The sequence below is a fragment of the Glycine max genome, chromosome 4 (genome assembly GCF_000004515.6).
Source record: "Glycine max cultivar Williams 82 chromosome 4, Glycine_max_v4.0, whole genome shotgun sequence".
Taxonomy (NCBI): Eukaryota; Viridiplantae; Streptophyta; class Magnoliopsida; order Fabales; family Fabaceae; genus Glycine; species Glycine max.
This window is the reverse complement of record NC_016091.4, coordinates 5,886,456-5,908,162: the sequence shown is the minus strand read 5'-3', so window position 1 is coordinate 5,908,162 and position 21,707 is coordinate 5,886,456. Positions and strand designations below refer to the sequence as shown.

The following is a 21,707-nucleotide window of genomic DNA, read 5'->3' as shown; positions in this document are numbered from 1 at the left end:
TTCTCTCTCCTTTGCATACGACTCTTTCATTGAACATTTTTTCTAAAAAGAAATAAAATTAATATTAAATTAGATTATAATTTTTTTATAAAATGGATAGAGTTTACACACAAAAAATAAATAAAAAATTGGGAAGGGAGGATAAGAAACTACATACTTATCCTTTCCTTTGTGTGTGTTGAAAAATTAGGAGAAAAAAAAGGATTTGTGGGTCCCATTTAGTTTTTTTTAAGAGGCATGAAGCTGGAGGGAGGGACATATGGGTATTTTTTTTGTTTTAAGTTCTTTTTTTTAAAATATAACAAAAAAACCAATTTATGCAAAAAAAAAATAAAGTAAAAGTCTAGATATTTTAAATGAAATTATTTGTTTGTAATTTTTTTAATATGATTTATTTATTTATTCACTGTCTTCTGTTCATATAAAAGGGGACAAAATTCTCTAATTATTTATTTATTTTATTTATTTAAACAATACATTTTTTATTTTATTTTATCTCTCTTATTTCCACATACTTTCTTTTTTATGCGTGCTCCATTCTCAAGTAATTAGCAAGAGTATAATAAGGTCATGAACAAACTTCTCAATGAGCACTTATATATATATATATATATATATATATATATATATATATATATATATATATATATATATATATATATATATATATATATATATATATATATATATGTTAATTTGAGTTTATAAAAAAGTTTATTTTGTTTTTTATTTTTATTTTCTTAATTTTTTCATAAGTATTTGTTGGTAAGTTTATTCAAACAGAGCTTAATTGCATTCAGTTACATGCACTAGCTTCTCATTCTGTAGTAGTCAGCACTCAGCTCCGTTGCACAGGAAAGCAACCCCTCCTGCCAAATATTCAACCTGGATCTTGGCTTGTTCCTTTTTATAATAATGTTTAAGACTTTGAGATTCTACAACCTCTTCAGAATACTTTGTTCCTTCCTTTGTCTTTTTCAACCATATATTCCAAAACTCGACACAACTCAGTCCATTAGCCACCCCTCTTCCACCTGTATCATTTTAACCTAATCTCCCCCTAAATTATATAATATTCATACATATCCCCTAAATATTCTAATATTTACGCATTCCCTTATATAAGTTCTAAATTCTAATCAACCAACCTAGCTATATATACGTGTATATATCCCCCCCCTAATCCCTTATTCTTGCAATTTCATCTTAATAATGAACACTCTCTCTGAAGCCTACAAAGCACACCCTCTCCACCTCAGTCACATTATTCCCTTAGACTTTTCTTCAGCCCTTAGCTTACCTGATTCTCACGCATGGCCTCACTGTCAACCCAATGATGATGCATCATCATCATCATCATCATCATCCATACCCATCATAGACCTCATGGATCCCAATGCTATGGACCTCATAGGCCATGCATGTGAGAAGTGGGGTGCTTTCCAATTGAAGAACCATGGCATACCTTTTGGTGTCATTGAAGATGTTGAAGAAGAGGCTAAAAGACTTTTTGCTCTTCCCACTGAACAGAAGTTGAAGGCTCTTCGATCTCCCGGTGGTGCCACTGGGTATGGCAGAGCAAGGATTTCACCGTTCTTCCCAAAGTTTATGTGGCACGAAGGATTCACCATCATTGGCTCTCCCTCTCACGATGCCAAAAAGATATGGCCTAATGATTATGCACGCTTTTGGTAAGTACAATTTTACAATCTCATGCTTCGCGCACTTCATTCCATGCAACGTGCACACTAATACTATATGTTAACAAACACTTCTTTTGCTAGAAATTGATGAAGCCATCGCTTAAATATATTCGAGCTAGTTTTGGAAGAGAAATTTGAATTTTAAACTAAAGTATATGTTATTAAGTGCCTAGCTAAAAGAATTCATGAAAGGAAATTAAACAAATATAGACTCGTCATGTTGTCCTTAATTCTATAAACTGTACATGATTAAATTAAACTAATCTAACTATACCACATGGTATACAATAAACTTTCTTGTGAAAACTAAGGTTTAGAGGTCGTTTTCCGGTAAAATCAAGTAGTTAGCAAAAGTTTTGAAAACTTCAACTCTAGAAGTAATAAACTTATCGTTAGAATATTGCATAAGCTAATAAAGACAAACTCTCAAATAAATTAAATTTAGCCTGGCAGAGAATATACAGAACCTGTGTCTAGCAACATTACTATTTTTGTTGCTATTCTCCTAACAAAATTAGTATCAATTTAAACTATCAAGATGAAAATACCATTTAGAAAGAAAAATTGTGGATTTGAATTATAATAACATACTATTTCTGGTCTTTTTATAAGAATTGAAACAAAGTCATTAAAAGAATCGAGATAATATTTTATTAAGTTGTGTCCTATTTAAATTCCATGTAATGCATGGCACAAACAATTATATAATATTAGTGTACGAACTAATTAATTAATTGTGCAGTGATTTGATGGAGAATTATGAGAAGCAAATGAAGGTTCTAGCGGATAGACTAACAGAGATGATATTCAACTTAATGGACATAAGTGAGGAAAAAAGAAAGTGGGTTGGTGCAAGCAACATAAGTGAAGCTGTTCAGTTAAATTTCTACCCAAGTTGTCCCGAGCCAAACCGAGCCATGGGCTTAGCCCCTCACACCGACACTTCTCTCTTCACAATTCTTCACCAAAGTCAAATCACTGGTCTTCAAATCTTCAAGGAAGGAAAAGGGTGGGTTCCTGTGCACCCTCACCCTAATACCCTGGTCGTGCACACAGGCGATCTCTTGCACATCATTTCCAACGCAAGGTTTCGCTGTGCACTTCACCGCGTAACGGTGAATAGGACATGGGAACGTTACTCTGTGGCTTATTTCTATTCTCCACCGATGGATTATGTAGTTTCTCCTTTGGTTCACTCTGTTGCTCGTTTTCGTGATGTGACTGTGAAGGAGTATATTGGGATTAAGGCTAAGAATTTTGGAGAAGCATTGTCCTTTATTAGTACTTGAAACTATGTATGTATCTTATGATTTTGTTATATGTATTAATTCCTTAAATATTTATCTAGCTAGATACTTTATTAATTTGCTTCTTTGTAAATTTCCCATTTCTGTTAGTTGTTAGGAAGTGCTAGATATATATCAGACTTAGGAAAATGACGTGGTAAGAAGGATTGGGAACAGTTTCACATTTTAAGTGCAAAGTTGATGTCTCGTTAACTTTAGACCAAGTTTCAGTTCTAGCACATTCAAAATTTTCTGACCTTCTTGGCCGTAGTGGAAACCTTTGTTAAATAGGTGTCTTCTTTAAAATGAATTTAAGGTTAAGTATTGCATGTTATTTATTCTGAGTTTTATTTTTATTATAATTAAAAATATTTATTTCATTAAAGATTTTAGTTTTTTTTAAGGAAAAAGATTTTAGTTATGTCTAACTGATTACGATAATTAAAACTATGTATTATAGTACTAATTTAGTTTGACTAGCTTGTTTATATGATATGAATCTATTTTAAGATGGCTTTCATGATAAGTTACTTAAAAACTTAGTAATAAGGTTTCTAAATAGAACATAAATTCTTCCTCTAAATAACATACAGGCTTAACTTTTTTACGTAGGCTAACATGCTTAATATTTTAAAAGAAAAAATATATATAAACACTATAAAAATAAAAGTAATTATATATTTTTTAAAATAAGTCATCTTGTTAGACTCAAATGTCCTTTTAAATAACATCAAGTTAGATCTTTTAAATCAAATAGACTTTTGTTAAAGTTTTATCCGAATTTATTTTACATCATTGTTGAGTGACCTGATTTCTTTTCACTAAGAGTGAAAATAGGTTAGGCCATAAGTTATGTTAGGTTTGAGCTTAACTTTGGTTAAAATTACATGTTTTGTATCTAATTTATTTACTTTTCATAGACTTCTTTTAAATTAAAGACATGAACTAACCTACAAGTCTAATGAAAGTTTATTTTATGATAATTTTACACTAAAATAAAAGTTATGCTAGACTTTATAAGATTTGAGTCTAACTTAATTATAAGATATAATATTTTTAAGATCTAATCTAATATTCATGGTAACTAACTGTTGTTGTACGTAGTATTTTCATATTCTTTACTTCGAATCTTCGAGATTAAGGGAAAAAAATTACTGTGAAAGTTTATTGTCGATTTAAATGACAACTTTTAAATAAAATATGAATTTTATGTGAAAGCTATCTAATAAAACACTGGTCGGTAATACAAAATTAACTTTTTGTTTCCACCAACGTGTTACTCAAGGGATCTAATAAACCACTGCCCGGTATCTATATTCTATATTTATATACAATTTATTAAAGTAGGTTTTTCAAAGTTATCTATTGTCATATGGTGTGCGATGACTTGACCCATTTCAAGCCATCTAACTTGCTATGTATATCAAGTATTAATTTATTTAAAAAATTAAATTAATGGATTCACTTATACAAATATAGATAAAATAAAATATAAAAATATAAAATTTTATTTACAAATTTAATGAATTTTAAAAAATGAAGAGATGCAAATGCACACTCTCACTCACATATAGATCCCTCACTGGACACGATGACATAACTTCCTCAAAATCTTCCAAATTATATAACACAAACGTACGCCACGAAATGTCAAGGATTCATAACACTCTAGAAACAAGTCTAAAATTTCAATTGAAAACTGACCGATTAATACATGTCAAATATTCGAACATTACTTGTGTTATTTTAAATTTTACGTAGAGATGTTTAGAGTTATGTATTAATTTGTCTGTTATTAGTTCATTTATTACCAAATTTGGATTTATTATTATTGTTGCTGTTAATTAAATTTATCATGTTATTTTATTTTTACGTCTTTGGCTGTGTCATAATATAGTATAATCAATAATAGAGTGTCATTTGTTCTTAACCCCTAAATACTCTCCCATGATTGCACTAGAAGAAAAAAAGGTATAAAAGATTATATAATATAAAGGTAAATTTAATTATATTTATTTGATTATAATATCGAGAACTTGAAACAAAATGGTCTGAGCATTGTATAAACTCTATATATGTACAACTTTGGGCATTCAGTCAGCCTTCATGCATGTATTTTGGACTTACGGAGAGCATGTAAAACACTTGTGTTATTCGTATCTATGATAATAACTAGGAAGGTTCATGCATATTGTAACACAAGACTCGGTCATTACCTTTATAAAGTATACTTATATAGTTCCACAAAGACGTTTACCGTATTCCGTATAAAGAATTGAAGAAGAAGAAAATGTGTGTCAAAACAGTTAGTTCAACAGCCATTTCTTAATGAGACTTTGACTGCTAAAACAAAGGAGAAAATGTAAACAGAAAGAAGATACGGCAGACGAGAAACATACAATAAGAATCATAAGATAAATCAACACACACTCCAAATTTCAAACCTCTTCATTATTCGTATATTTCCTGTGTCATTGTAAGGATGGTTTAAAATTCACAACTAAAAGTATTTATTTAATAAACTCATCAAATTGTAAGTATTTATTTGGATTTATTTAATAAACTAAAAATTACAAGCACTTTCGTGAGCGTAAATAAGTTACATAGAAATTCTCTGCAAGCTCCCAAAATTTTTGCCTTTAATTAATAATGGTTCATCTTTGACCTAGCAAAATATAATCTTTTAACTGATGATAACATAGGAATTTGCAGTAATCATGAAATAGATCTGATGACATTACAAATCAAAGAAAAATGAAGTTGGAAGAATAATGTATTGATCAAACAACGCGGACTGCGTCAAGTAACAAGACAGTGGTATTTCCAATCAGTATAGTACTGACTTCAATTTTAAGGAAAAATGGAGGAGTTTACAGGAATTCAATTTTAATTGTAAGACATTGTCAGTGATTAATGAATAGGCTGGTCGTTTATGCATTACATATTTTTTTATGCAAATAATAAATCTAATTATTAATAACCCTAGAATCTAGATTATGAGAAATTAATTATTTTTGCTCTACACATCTAGGCCAGCATTCGTTGATAAGATTATAACTTTCAAATAAATTTATAAAAGCTCTTAAAAGTTCAACTAGAGCAAATATTCAACTAAAGATTTAATAACACATTATATAAAAATACGACATTCATGTTAAAGTAATTTTTTTTATTAATTTAAAATTATTATTTATCAATTTTCAAAATTACAGCAATAAAAAAATTCAATCATTAGAAAAGAGTTGAATATCGATTGGAGAATTCTCTACCCTTACTGGGATCGTCTACAGTTACAGAGAAACCTATACAAAAATTCGAACCATGAAGAATGTTTTATATTACTGTAAATAGCAATGGATGAATGTGAATCATCATAACTACAACTCATGGCATCAGCTTTTAAAATGCAGCTTTTTTGAGCATGAAGGCAAGCTCTCTGCTTCGACGCGATACAAAAATTTGTGTCACTCAACCTCAGTTGTGTAATGTTGTCGGGAATTTTCAATTTTTGACTAGGAACTTCGACACCGAAACTTCTAATTCTTCGCACATTGGGCCTGACCATTAAAAAACCTACTTAATGAGTTCCCAAAAGAAACGACCAAAAGAATGATATGATAGCAAATTAGCAACCTATTTATATGTACAATGAAAGGATAGTTAAGTTTATTTTAAACATTATAGAAAAAACATTGCATGATAGTTACGTTTATTTACCAAAGTCATTTGTCCATATGATTTTTTAAACAAACTAGATGCTATGCAAAACTACCAATTCAACAATACCATTATTAAATTAACTGATGCTTTATCAGATAGACACATAATTAGCACCCAAAACAGATCATCAAAATGCTTAATTCTGCACCATGGCACCACCTACGTGCCATCTGATGAACAGAAAAACTTACCTGAAAAGCTTTCAACAGAGAATAGCAGCGCTTCTGCTCACCGGTTGCTGCAGCATACCTATACTTTAGATCATTACAAATTTTCTCTTCATCTTGAAGTCCTACATGAACCCTTTCTAGCTTCTGCACGTTAGTGAAGCAGTTAAAACTCTTTCTTATAGAAATCACATTCAACGAACAAAGATAAACAAAAACAAGATTAAAAGAAAACTCACATTTATATCTACTAAAATGCTAAAGTCCACACCAAACAGAACTTATATAAGTATTTTATTTTTTAATAAAATGTACAAGGATTTTTCTCCACAAAACTATCATGAAACTGAACATTGATTCAACAGATTTATTATCTAAATCATAGTTATAGTAAGGAAGTCACTATAACCAATGGCGATTAGTCAATGCAGAAAGGAATGTATGTGGCTTAATTCTGCACTGTATGCACTTTTAAAAAGTTGCTTATGGAAGTTATAATTAAATACATCAATAGTGTTTTATTGTAATTTTGGTAAAAGTATTTATTGCCTTTTTTGTTAGGAAAATATAGGCCCCCAAGTTGTTTGTAAAAGTTTCTGCTGACAGTTTTTAAAAGCTACTTGTGCCTTGTGTTCTTTAAATACAATGCAATGATAAAAAAATTCAAATAGGACAAAAAAAACATGTGTGATGGTTCAAACAAACAATTAATCCCCAATCAGATGTTTAATGTTCTTAGAATTCTTCAGTTAAAATCAACACAACACATGGAAGAGCTGAAGTTAGCTCTTCCAAATTTCTCATTTATTCAAAGCTAGAAAAAAGCATTACCTGTTGATTTCCCTTGACAATTCCTTCCATCGAATGAACAAGTTTTATACGTCCATCAGTGCTACTAAAGGCCTCTTGAAACTGCAAATAAGTGAAAAGAAACACAACAGCTGAAACTGTTTAGATAACATTAAAGAAAACACAGATTTCCCCTATAAACAATGAAACGCTAGGTCAAACAGTTTTTTTTCTCCACTGGATGGCAACAGATCCTCACTACCTTCAATAAACCTGCCCCTACCATTTATGAATTGAGGAAAACCTTAACCTACCCTCAATCAAACCCTGTTAAATTGGGTTTCTTCTCATCAAATAAGGACAGGGCAGGCACCCATGATTTTTTTAGCCATGTCACCACTCTAAAACTTTGAGGTCAAGAAAAACTTCAGACCAGAATATTCTGTAGAATCTCATTGACCATAAGAGTTGATAAAATCATCTGTGCCTTTCCAATAGCTTAAACTATTAGTCATTTAGGAAAGTTAGTTAACAGTGAGGAGAGGCTGACCCAAAAACTGCTATAGTGGGATAGCAGATAGCCGCTGTGGCTAAATTTTAGATACAAGTTATATATATCAAGCTAAAAAAAAAAATGCTCCAAATTAGAGACATTCATATGCTGGTAATAGAGAACAGAGATGAAATCATTAAAGACCTGTGAGAGAGCATTTACTACAACAAAATGAAAGGGCAGAACAATGTTTAGACTCAAGTTTCAACGTAAAATGTTTCAGTTAAAAGAAATAGGAAGTTGCAATAATACAAAATGCAGAAGGTCATCAATCTGGATGACTTCTGATTGGCACAGTAGGTCATCAATCTGTCGTCTTAATACCACAAGTGAAAGAAACAAACATACTGGATGACTTCTGATTGGCACGGTAGGTCATCAATCTGTCGTCTTAATACCACAATTTCCCTCAGTTTAGCAGCAAGTTCCTAACACAAAGGGAAAAGGCATGAGGTTTATGGTAATTGAAAGTTGAAACAATGAAACAAGCAAACAATCAAGAACTAGTCAAAGGAAGTATATGGTTTTAAATAGCAGTTTCCAAATGCAATTGCAGCAGCAGTATTTCAGTTTGGGAGTGTTTTGCAACTATATCCCAACTGCAATTGCAACCACATTAGCCCACATGTTCCACAATTTCAGTAATTGCAGTTCAACCACAAACAACAATTTAAAACCATCAAGTGCCACAAAATGAGAATAAAAGGAGTATGAAACAAGTCCACTTATTAAAACTGGCTTACCTTTTTCATCAAATTGACTTTTTCAATTAATTCACTAAAAGAATGATATAGTTCATCAGGAAGGTTCTCGGTATCACAGTCATTTGTTATTTTCCTCTCTAATTCACTGATATCATCTTGAAGTTCTGAGTGTTTAGTATCACGATTGGACTGAAAGTAATTTTCCTGCTTTTTAAGATCCTGAACCAAGAGTGAATAACATAAGCAACATATAATATTACAGTATTTTAGAGTAATTGTTAATTAAAAATTAGTAAAATTCCCTGCACTACACTGCAGGTTTGAAAATTTAAGTATTTAAAGAAACAATTCACCTTCAAAGACGTCAGTAAAGAAACCAACTTCTGTGCTGCAGAATCAGCACCCTCCTTATTGATTCTCTCTTGTAGAATATATAATTGCTTCACAACATTCATCTTCTGCTGATTCTTTAGACAAAAAATAAGAAGAAAACTCAATAGCAAAGCCAAATAAATCTACACATAACATAGATGTAAATGTTGCTAAGATAGCACTTAGAAACAATTATCCAACTTGTGTTAATAATTAACCGATTAGACAGGAGAAGTACAAAACTAACAATCAAAGAAGATTACAAAGGGGGAAAATGGGGCATGAAGGCATGTTATCATAAAAAAAGGAGCCAGCTTCATATCTAATATCTTATCCATCTCACCAACCAGTTCATCCAAGTTGCCACTCAATGCGTCAATCAAAGTTCTACACTCATCCACTTCAATGGTATTTTCAGCATGACAAACCTATACAAAAAATCAGCACTGCATTAAACAAGTAATAGTAACACAAGGAAAATGTGGAGAAAGGTTGCTAAAGGCATTTTTGTTTTCTAGTTTTTAAAAAGACATTTCTAAAAACTGATTTTTAGAAAATACAAGTAAAGAAGAAAATAGAATTTATTTCTATGCACCATCAACCAATCAGAAATCATCCTTCATATGACTTTTAAATTAGCTATAGTAAAAATCAATAAACTTAGGACACATGGTGTGCATTGCGGTTTGCGATTAGATGACATTGTAAATTTTGTCTATCGGTATACCATTTACTAGAAATTAAGTAATTTTAAAAGCAGTTTTCAAAAACAGAAACAAACATGCCCTAAATAATCAAAATAGCTGAAAGCATACTCGAAGCTTCCATTTCATTTTCATCAAACAGGCACATCACCGATCCTTTCATTTTATCAGAATTATTAGCAACAGTCCAATACCTCGTCCACACGGTGTTCTCGATTTTGCGGAAGGTGTGACGTAAGCCACCGAATTACAGGAAACAGAGCCTCGATATCGAGATCTTGAACGTGAGATGTTCGAAGAGAGTGCGGGCATCCAATTAATCCTAACGATTCCTCGATGCTCCGCGCGTTGTCTTTGTCTCTGCGAGGTGAATTATGGGGATTGAGCGCAGAAGAAAACACTAACTAAATTGACTGAAAGGAAGGGAGAAAGAGATACTTGCGTTATGGCGGCGATGCACCAGGAGAGGCCGGCAGCGATTTTCTGAGACGGCGGCGCGTCAGAATTTGTTACGTCGACGTAGCTGGCCGCGTAGAGGAGATCCAGAATCTGCTCCACACTGCTTGAGTTTGAGTCTCAGTGCTCCATGCTACGCTCTCTACTCTTTCTTCGTTCAGACTAAGAGCACGCTGCCTCAGTCCAGTTGGGTTTACTGTTTACATATGGTTTGGAACTTGATTTTTACAATTTGGCTAAATTATTAACTTTGGCTATATTTCACAAAATTAGATCAAAATTTAGAAGCTAAAAAATTAGTTTGAAATATCATCTTATTAATAAGTGTTTGGTGTTTGAAATAGTTAAAAATATAAAATTATATTAAAAAAATAATTTTTTACCTTAAATTGAAAATATTAAAAATAAAATTTATTAAATATTAAAAAAATGAATAAATACAAAATTTTAAAAACTAGTGTTTCAAAAAATCCTAGAAATTACTATAAAAAATTTGTTCACTAAAAAGTCAAACAAGTTTTTTTATTTAGTAAAAAATAACTTATCGATCAAATACACTCTTTATCATTTGAATTTTATTTTAGGTTGTAATTTGGTATATCTAGTGCACATATTGAAACATGGTGGGTTGTTCGGCATCAAAACCGGAATTGGATTGTGACGACAGAGTCCCCAATGTATCTAAGGGTGTTGACAAAAATGAACAACTGACTCTATACAAACGATACAACGTTGTTGCAGACAACCACACCATCCTGGTAGACAACCAACCATGTCATTGTTGTGGATGACCACGACGCCACTGTGCAACAATCTTTGAATTGCATAACCCACAAAAAATACAACAGTGAATGTCATTCACATAAGAAGAAATAGATAACATGAAGAAAAACCAGTCGTTATCGCAACGATGGAAAATTTAGGCACAATGACACGTTGGCTTTTTTGGGTTTTGATGGATTTTTTTTGTTCTTTGATTTGCATTCTTTTTTGGATAAATATCCAATTTTGTACTTGAAAATGTAATTTACTAACATATGAGTCCTTGAAAGATGAAAAATTATTTTTTTATTCCTGATTGTATAAAAATGGTAACATATCAGTCATGTCGTTACTTTGGATCATTTAGTTTAACTTTTCTACTGATGTGACAAGTAAGGACTTATATGTCATGAGAAAAAATTATCAAATGGGATGTTGGCTCAACATGATGAATTTGTCATAGAAATGTCAATGGACTATTTTGTCGGTTTTTGTGAATTGTAATAATACTTGGTTTGCTGACATCGATATGTGAAATCACATCAAGGGCGATGGACACACTTCCTAAATTTATACAACTTGCCAAAGTATTGTGAAGGCACTTGTTGCCTTCTACCAAAAGTACATTGATGAACACAAAAAGAAGTAGATCATGGACATTCTCGTGAGGGGCAATCGTACGTTGATCAAGGACATTCTAGGCGTTGCAAGCCCAAGAAATTTGGTGGACGTGGCGCATGTGCAAGGTTCCAAAAGTCTTATTGTTGAGGGAGAAAGGTGTTTTGGTGCTTTTGTTTTGAGTTCGGTTCACGAGTTTATACTATGAAACAAAAGGAACTTTTGTTGGTGGTTTTAGTAGTTTTATAAATTTGGTTGTTTTTTTAATTGTCGGGGTGAGGGATTGGTATTTTGATTCAACTTTTATGTTTAGGTATAGTGAAGTCATGGAATTATTATTATAAATCTAGTGGAGACTTGAGAGAATGAAATTGGAATCATGCTATTTGATGTTTAAATTTGGTCATAATAAAATATAATCCTTTTATTTCATAGGTTTTTTTTGTTTAACTAAAAATATGTAATTAGACTTTTATTAAAATTGTATCATCTTTATCTTTTTTTCCGAATCTCCATTCTTTGTCAACTTCTCAAATTCCTTCATAAATGAACAAATTTCTTCATTGATAGCAAGATCCAAAGGGATCTTTCATGCCTTTGTCTTGGCACCAAAGTTTATCCCTTTCTTGGCCATTTACTTGGCGAGTTCCATATGAAAACCTAGAATAACATAGTGTAATGGAGTTATGCCTTTTCAAGTAGAGGCTTCGAGAGATGCCCCAGCTAAAAGTAGTGCATGGACAAATTAAATTAATTAACATATGGAGCAACAAAAGAAGAGGGAAAAAAAGAGAAAATGAGAATGATAGTGTTCTAAGATGCTTATCTCTGAAATTAATGGCCAAAAGGTTTAAACTTTAAAACCAAAATTGATTGAACCACAATAAGATCATCGGACCTTGTCACCTATGAAGATCATCGATGATCCTTGGTTTGCGTGAATTACCCATATGCTCCTTCTTCGTTGCCAAAGCAAGAGGGAAGGAGAGTGTTGTAAAAAATTGAAACTTTCAACATGACAATTTAATACATCATAATCATCTTGACAACTTATTTGCACACATGGAGTGTCACGGAAGGACATCACATGGCATATGTACATTCACGTTAAGGTTAGTGAAACTAGGATCAAAATGATCATTTATTTTTTTTTATTAAAAAAATATTATAAAAAAGAAAAGAAAAACTTATTGTAGAAATGGGAAAGGGATTTATATATACTTCGTTCTTCTTTATATAATTACATTTACATATTGTGTAAAATGTTGATATATGATTACCAATTGGGCTTGGATGAAAATATTTGTTGCTTTGTATTGTGCAAAATTTGGATTTGGATGGAATTCTGTTTAGGAGTAAGAGAAACGGGGCCGCGGGAGACAACATGCAGCAAGAAGATGAAGAATGTACAATGGGAAGGGAAAATGGTGGGAGCCACAGTCCAACACCAAAGTGAATAGAAGGTAACTTGGGAAACGAAGAGAGAGAAATATTAAAATAAAAAGAGAAAAAAGAAAAAATTTGAACATTTAATTGAAAAGTAAAAAAATTTGACGGTGCATAAACCCTTTCTCATTATCGGAGATATGCATACCTTTCCCACACTAACAGTGGAGTGAATGTGTGAAAGAGAGATAAGAAAGAGAAGGAATGATTATAATTTTGATCCTTAAATTTTTTCATATTTTTACTTTTGGTCCTTAAATAAAGAAGTGACCGATCTTCGTATTTTATGTTTTGATTCGTCAATAATTTTGGTCATTATCGTTACACGTTAAATGGTAATGTGACACTATATTTTACGGGATAAAATGTATAGGTATTTTTAAGTAAAAATTTAAATAAGAAAATATTTAATATGCATAATTAACTTAAATAAATAAAAAGTAAATTTAAGTGAGAAAGAGTAAGTTTGAAACAATATTAAAGTACACTAATTATTTGTGGAAATAATAACGTGAGAAAGTAAAGTACTAACGTGACAATATGTAGATTATTTCTGTTATTAAAATAGGAAATCAAGAAATGAGTTTACCAAAATTTCATAATTAAAATATTGATGAGACCAAATGCATATATAATCAAAACAAGTTATAAGAACATGCAGCTAATTTTGACTTCAGCTTGCTCGTATCTGGTATGAGCTGTACAATGACAATGCATACACACATAACCCATTTCTAACGGAAAAAGCAGAATGTACAACGCCTCTTTCATCTTTAATGCATCCTTCTCACAAGCAAGCTCCTTTCTATATAGAATAGTGTTTTTAATGCAACCTTCTCACTACTTTTTTTTAATGAAACATTCTCACACATGATTATTTTCATTTAAAAATATAGCTAATTATTTTTAGTGGAATTTTTTTCTTCTAATTATATTTTTTTTCAATTTCTAATATTCGAATCTAAAACCTTACTCAAAGGATTGAATCAAATATTACTCATAGCAACAACTTATTCGCCGGTTGCAACCTTCTCACTGTATAGAATAGTAGTAGTGTTTGTCACATTACTTTCACCGTCTCTTTATATCACTTTCATATTTGTTTGACTACCAAGTATAATAAAGGTCTTGCCTCTGCTGACAGAACCTCAAGTATTTCTAAAGGTTTGGTTTTTTCGACAAGCTATATATGAAATTAACATTGGTATTATAATCTGGTTTCGCTTTTCATATTATAATATCTCTTAAATTTATACATAACTTTTGTGTAATATTAATATTCAGTTTTCAATATTTTTTGCAGTCTATCGATACCCATAAAAAAAAAATTGGGACTTAATAAAACGTGAAATAAAATATCCTTAAATCAAGATTCCGTTTTTCTTTTAAAAGGAAGTTACAAATACTGTCCATTAATCAAATAAATGTTTAAATATGTAGGTAGTTTTGACATTTATAAGTTTGCATGTGACAATCAAATCAAATAATTAAACAAAAGTGATTGATTAATATGTGAAAGATAAAATTGAATCCTTTGAACAATATATGAGTTTGATTTTTAATGACCAGACTTTATTTATCCATCAAATTTTAGATTGGTCAGAATTTCTTTTCCCTAATGACTGAAGACTTAAAACAAAAAAAAAAAATACTTAATTATGCATGTGGAGCTCATCTCAACATTACTTCCATGATATATATGCCTTTAATTTCCTTCTGTCTTAATATATTTTACTTTTGTTTCTTTTCTTTTCCTTAGGGCTAGCTATACTGTTGAATTGTACGACCAACTCTCTATATATAGCGCCATTTTGTGTAAGAACAATCCGCAGCTGGAGAGAGAGGGAATATGGAAAGTGAGAGTGAGGTGACGATGATCCCATGTTTTGATTTTTGCAAGGCATTAGAAGAAGGCAGTGAGGAATGGAAAGAGATGAGCAAGAAAGTGAGAGAAGCATGTGAGAGTCATGGCTACTTCCTCTTGATGTGTGATGAGATCATCCCTGAGAGTGTACGTGAAGAGATGTTTGATGGTATGAAAGAATTGTTTGATTTGCCTGAAGAAACAAAGCAGCAACACATATGTCAAAAGCCTTATAGGGGCTACATTGGCAAGAACTCTATCATTCCCCTCTGTGAAAGCTTTGGGGTCGATGATGCTCCTTTCTCAGCTACGGCTGAGGCCTTATCAAACCTCATGTGGCCTCAAGGAAACCCACATTTCTGGTACTTAATTCTTCCTATTACTACTTTGTATATTAGGTTACATATGCACTAGCTTGTGTTGTTAATTAGTTGTATATTATATGCCAGGGTATTTCGTTGATTGTGACTTGAAATCCTGGATTTCAGTCACCATATAAATATAGCAGAGCCACACCAAACTCATCATGTATACCTGTAGATATCATACTATTAGGGGCTTGATTATCTCCATCCAATTTAAGAATTAGTTGTTACATTTTTGTTTGTTTTTTAGTCTTGGTATGCAAGATTAATTTCTAAGCATTGACTTGGAAAAAAGAGACTAAATTCTAAGCACTAATTATTGAATAGATCTCACTAGCATTAAATATATTTAGAATTATTGATTATATACTGTACATGTGAATATTCTCGCGTGAACTCACGTGAACAGGTAGAATTACTTCTTAGTTCTTGAAAAAGATATTTATAATCTACACCATGCAATATATATATATATATATATATATATATATAACATTCTTTAAATATTGAAGTAGGAATTCTGAATTAAAATTATATATATAGAGAGATTAACTTCACAGGCAGAAAAATTAGTGTAAAATTATCCTTCTTAAAGAATAACGGATTCATTTAAAATATTTTTATTAATTAGTTATTAAATATTTATTGATTGACAGTGTTTATAATAAATATCATATAATTAATAACCATTAGATGTTTCATAATTCATCAAAGTAACAACACTTTAAAAAAATGTTACAATAATTTTTTAAAGAGTTCAAATTCAATTTAGCATCCTTACCGAAAATTTGTTAAATTGAAGAATTAAGAATCAATTTTTGTTTCAGATTTGTTTTCCTCAGTAGGGGTTAAATTAAAGTTTAAAAGAGACAAGGTGAAAAGTTGAATTGTTATATCAGTAATTTGATAGGAAACAAGAATTATGATTTTAGCACTTAATTGATTTGAATGATGAAACCTATGAATTATGATTTATTTGGAATTTTTTGTTTTGAATAATTTTCTTTGTGGACGGCCACACCACAATGACATGCAGTGAGACACTGAAGACGATGAGCTTAAAGATGTTAGAATTAAGTTTCATCGTCATGAAAATGATTGTGGAGGGTTATGACCTTCCCCAACATTACATATTGGATGTTAAAAACATGAAGAGTTCTAGCTATTCACGATTGATCAAGTACAAAGTTCCTGAAAGCAACAATGACTTAGAGACTGCCCTGCCGCCTCACACTGACAATAGTGCCATAACCATTTTATGCCAACATAAAGTCCAGGGGCTCCAGGTGTTATCCAAAATAGGAAAATGGATTGAATTGGAGATACCCCAAGATGGCTTTGTGGTCATTGTTGGTGATATACTAAAGGTATATATAAAATAATACCTCCTAGCTAGCGGCTACTTAATTACAATAAATTGAAATTCTTGTAGAATATTAGTACAATAATTACAATCATGTTGCATGAATCAACAGGCATGGAGCAATGGGAGGCTTCATGCAGTCACACACAGAGTGGCATTGAGCGGAGGCAACGAGAGGTACTCGTTTGGGCTTTTTGCAATGCCAAAGGAAGAGATGGACATTGAGGTGCCCCCTGAGTTAGTCGATGACCAAATTCATCCCCTTCGTTATCGCCCATTCAATTATGGAGAGTACTTCAACTACTTTGTTTCAAATCCCAGAGAAGCTCTTGAAGTGTTTGCATGTCTTTGAATGATTTATGATACACATGCAATTTATAAATAAGTACATATGTAAGGCAAAATATATAAGAGATTGATATAGAACTTCTATTATTATTATTATTATTACACAATAGTTAAAGAAATAATGGAATTTTTGTCTAAAATTATGATCAATTGAGTGCGATTCTTAATCTGTGTAATAAAACTTGAAAAGACCATTATTTTAGAACGAATGAAGTAATTATTAGCAGGGACTTGGTTATCACCATTCAATTTATCAATTAGTTATTACATTTTTTATTTTACATTTAGTTGGTATCAAGATAAAAAAAAAAATTATGACAGATATCAAGATTATATTGCTAATTAAGTAATGTGTGTGTGGCAGGGGGAGCGTCTATTATTGGAATGACTAATTACAACCGATAAATGAAAATGGAATACTTATATTTAAATACTTAACAATTAAAATTAAAACATGAGAAAAAATTATACAGTCATTTACAAAATTTTACATTGTCATTCAATCACAATTCATAATATATATATATATATATATATCATTTTTATGATCTCATTTTAAAAGTCATATCAACAGTAAATTATGATTGGACAACCATGTAAGAGTGTTTTATATTGTGAGTACATGACCATTGAATTCTTAAAACATTTAACTCTCAATTTTTTAAAATATCTCAATTAACATGTCCTATGATATCTCAATTATTACGTTGTTTTTTCTTTAAAATTATCGTTAACCTAATATAATCATCATTATTATTGTTGTCATTAACATCATCATCATCGACATGATTGTCTTTGTCACCATTGTTATGACCACCTCTATGACGATTGGTTACCAACCTTTCTACCATCATATGGCCGTTACCACTGCTACCACCATGGTCATCAATGTCATCATCATTGTCAATTATACATCCAAAAAATTTATATTGAGTGGACAATACTTATAAACATAAATTTGTGAGTACAATAATTATATCATAAATTAAATTTTTATATTGCATTTCATATTATAAGAAAAATTTATAATTACAAATGTATAATATTACATTAAGAAATCTTTAAAAATTTGTAAAGACACATAATTGCCTCTATTGTTCCTCGAGTCCTTTGTTGTTCACCATGATCAATCCAAGTGAGGATGATGGGGCCTCATGTGATCGATTTACACATTATGCTGGCTATACTAGGTTATCAAGAATTGAGTTTCCTAGATTTAATGGGGATAATGTGAAAGAATGGCTATACCAATGTGAAACTTACTTCTTGATGGATGAAACCCCTCCAGAAGTTAAAACCAAGTTAGCCATCATGCATTTGGAAGGCAAAGCCCTTAAATGGCATCATGCATCTAGGAAAATTCTTTGGTCTCAACACCTCCCTAGTTGGGAAGAATATGTTCAATTCTTGACTGAAAGATTTGGGAATGCTTGTGATGATCCCATGGTTAAGCTAATGAATTTGAGAGAGAAGGGTACCATTAGTGAGTACCATGAGCAATTTGACGCCATCATGACACGATTGTATTTACCAGTAAACTACTCCTTAAGTTGTTTCTTGGGAGGGTTGAAAACTGAGGTGCAAATAACCTAGCCAAATTGTATGAATCAGCGATTATGCAAGGTACTGCAGCCACACTGCCTAGCAAGAACAAACCTGCAGTCCCAATCAAAAACCACCAACAGTAACTGAACCAGAGTCCATGAAAACCAAACCAAGACTGACCAAGAATTTGACACCAGCATTCATGAGTGAAAGAAGGGCCAAAGGGTTGTGTTATTTCTGTGATAAGCCATTTTCTGTGGAGCATGGCTTGACACACAAGAAACTACAAATTCACCTCATGGAGGTTGATGACATAGAGGAGGACATTGTTGAGATAGAAAACCATGCGAGGGGGCTGCAACACAGTTTGAGGAGGCACAAATCTTTGTCAATGCCTTGATAGGGGTTCCAAATTTTAAAACCATGCGTGTCACATGGAGATACAATAAAAAGCCTCTGCACATACTTATTGATAATGGCAGCACTCATAACTTCTTGGATGTCCATGTAGCTGCAAGAATTAGGTGCAAGATTGAAGATCTTAAACTTCTAGTAGTCACAGTGGCAGATGGCACAAAAGTGCAAATATCTTCAGTTGTACGAAATTTTACTTGGGTAATTCAGCATACCACTTTCACTTCAGATGTCATGCTGATTCCCCTAGGATGTTGTGATATAGTGTTGGGTATTGAATGGTTGATCACATTATGGGAAATCACTTGGAATTTCACCGAGTTGAATATGGAATTTATGGTTCAGGGTAGAAGACATGTATTAAGAGGTTCTAATCCAAGCAGCTATAAATCAATCAAGAGCTAAACTCTTGACAAAATAGTGAACAATAGTGTGCACTTGTCTATGATCCCAGTAGGGATGGAAGGTGGAGTATTGCAGGCATTAACAACTCATGCCACTAAGGTGGACATTCCCACTACTATTGAACAGATTCTATGCCAATATGCAGATGTATTTGTGACACCTACACAACTACCACCAAGTAGAGGTGAGCATGATCACATAATCCCTCTCTTGCAATCTGCTGAACAAGTCAACAAAAGACCTTATAGGTAAGCCAAGCAACAAAAGGATATCATTGATAAGATAATCCATGAGATGTTGGACTTAGGAATCATTCAAACTAGCAACAGCCCTTATGCTAGTCTAGTAGTGTTGGTTGGGAAAAAAAATGGCACTTGGAGGTTGTGTGTTAACTACAGGGACTTGAACAAGAATACTATCAAGGGTCGATTTCCAATTCCTTTAGTAGAAGACCTCATGGATGAGTTTCATGAATCTACTATCTTTTCCAAGATTGATCTTAGGGCAGGGCACCACCAAGTTAAAATGCATACTGCTGATATTTACAAGACAACATTCAGAACTCACAATGGTCATTTTGAATACTTGGTCATGCCATTTGGCCTCACCAATGCCCCTGCTACATTTCAAAACCTGATGAACACTATCTTCCAAGAGTTCTTGAGGAAGTTTGTGCTAGTCTTTTTTTATGACATCCTCATCTATAGTCAATCCTTGGATGAGCACTTACAACACTTACACAAGGTTTTTGTAGTAATGAGATCAAATCAGTTGTTTGCCAAACAATCCAAATGTTACTTTGGTATGCCTCAGGTGGAGTACTTAGGGCATGTCATATCTACTGAAGAGGTTTCAACAAACCCTGCCAAAATAGTGGCAGTCCAAAATTGGCCTATGCCTGCTACTCTTAAGCAACTTAGAGGGTTTCTAGGCTTGGCAGGTTACTATAGAAGATTTGTGAGGAACTATGGTACTATGGCCAGACCATTGACTGAAATGCTAAAAAAGGACAAGTTTTAGTGGACTCCAGTAGCCAAAATAGCCTTTCAACAACTCAAAGAGTCCCTCACCTCTGCACCTGCCTTGGCTATGCCTAATTTCACACAGATTTTTGTCATTGAAGTTGATGCTTCTGGTCAAGGCATAGGTGTTGTGTTAATGCAGCAACATCATCCCATTGCCTTTATCAGTAGGATGCTGAATCAGCAGCAGCAAGCCCTCTCCACTTACGAAAAAGAGCTACTGGCAGTAGTGTTTGCTGTCCAAAAGTGGCGACACTATCTCTTAAGTAGGCCATTTGTTATTAGAACTGACCACAGGAGCCTCAAATATATGCTGGAACACATATTGACTACTACATTTCAGCAGAAATGGTTGGTCAAACTCATGAAGTTTAAATTCTCCATTGAGTATAAGCAAGGCAAGGAGAATGTTGCAGTTGATGCCTTGTCAAGGTTGAAGGATACTGAATGCAAAGCACTAAGGGTCCAAACAATTCAAACAGATGTATTGGACAGGATTTAAAGCACTTGGGTTTCTGATGCTTCATTGGCAACCATCATTGCAGCATTGAAAGAAAATAACAGCTCTCATAAGCATTACACTTGGCTTAATGGTCAATTGAGGAGGAAGGGTAGATTGGTGGTAGGAAAAGATCTCCAACTTAGACAAGAATTACTACATTGGTTTCATAATTCTGCACCAGGAGGTCACTCAGGCAGAACTACAACTTGTAAAAGAATCCAGGTTGTTCTATATTGGAAGGGTTTGACCTTGGATGTCAAACAATTTGTGTAGCAGTATGCCACCTGTCAACTGTGTAAGTATGATCATGCTACTTATCCAGGGTTGCTGCAATCATTGCCTGTGCCGAATCATGTGTGGCAGCATATATCAATGGACTTTAAAAGGGTCTACCCCTTTCGAATGGCAAACAAGCTATCTTTGTGGTGGTGGATCGTTTAAGTATAGCTACACATTTATTCCTTTATCACATCCATATACTGCCAGCACAGTAGCTCAAGCTTTTATGGATCATGTTTTCAAGCTACATGGTTTTCCATCCTCTATAACAAGTGACAGGGATTCAATCTTCCTCAGGAAATTCTGGCAGGAATTAATGG

General features: G+C 32.6%; 3 protein-coding genes across 3 annotated transcripts; 2 read left to right on the top strand and 1 right to left on the bottom strand.

The window, feature by feature from the left end:
- The first annotated feature begins 1,166 nt into the window (after positions 1–1,166).
- Positions 1,167–3,067, top strand: GA3OX1 (gibberellin 3-beta-dioxygenase 1). Its single transcript, XM_003522590.5, has 2 exons — positions 1,167–1,691; positions 2,446–3,067. The coding sequence occupies exons 1-2, from the start codon at positions 1,213–1,215 to the stop codon at positions 2,990–2,992; spliced, it is 1,026 nt and encodes a 341-aa protein (XP_003522638.1). The 5' UTR covers positions 1,167–1,212; the 3' UTR covers positions 2,993–3,067.
- Positions 3,068–6,220: 3,153 nt separating this feature from the next.
- LOC100790928 (uncharacterized) lies at positions 6,221–10,572 on the bottom strand. Its single transcript, XM_006578109.4, has 9 exons — positions 10,441–10,572; positions 10,193–10,358; positions 9,642–9,722; positions 9,276–9,389; positions 8,962–9,141; positions 8,567–8,646; positions 7,708–7,788; positions 6,901–7,023; positions 6,221–6,546 (listed from the first exon to the last, which is right to left on the bottom strand). The coding sequence occupies exons 4-7, from the start codon at positions 9,375–9,377 to the stop codon at positions 7,752–7,754; spliced, it is 399 nt and encodes a 132-aa protein (XP_006578172.1). The 5' UTR covers positions 9,378–9,389; positions 9,642–9,722; positions 10,193–10,358; positions 10,441–10,572; the 3' UTR covers positions 6,221–6,546; positions 6,901–7,023; positions 7,708–7,751.
- A 4,359-nt stretch (positions 10,573–14,931) lies between these two features.
- Positions 14,932–17,461, top strand: LOC100790408 (probable inactive 2-oxoglutarate-dependent dioxygenase AOP2). Its single transcript, XM_003523654.4, has 3 exons — positions 14,932–15,506; positions 16,546–16,876; positions 16,985–17,461. The coding sequence occupies exons 1-3, from the start codon at positions 15,130–15,132 to the stop codon at positions 17,222–17,224; spliced, it is 948 nt and encodes a 315-aa protein (XP_003523702.1). The 5' UTR covers positions 14,932–15,129; the 3' UTR covers positions 17,225–17,461.
- The last annotated feature ends 4,246 nt before the right edge of the window (positions 17,462–21,707 follow it).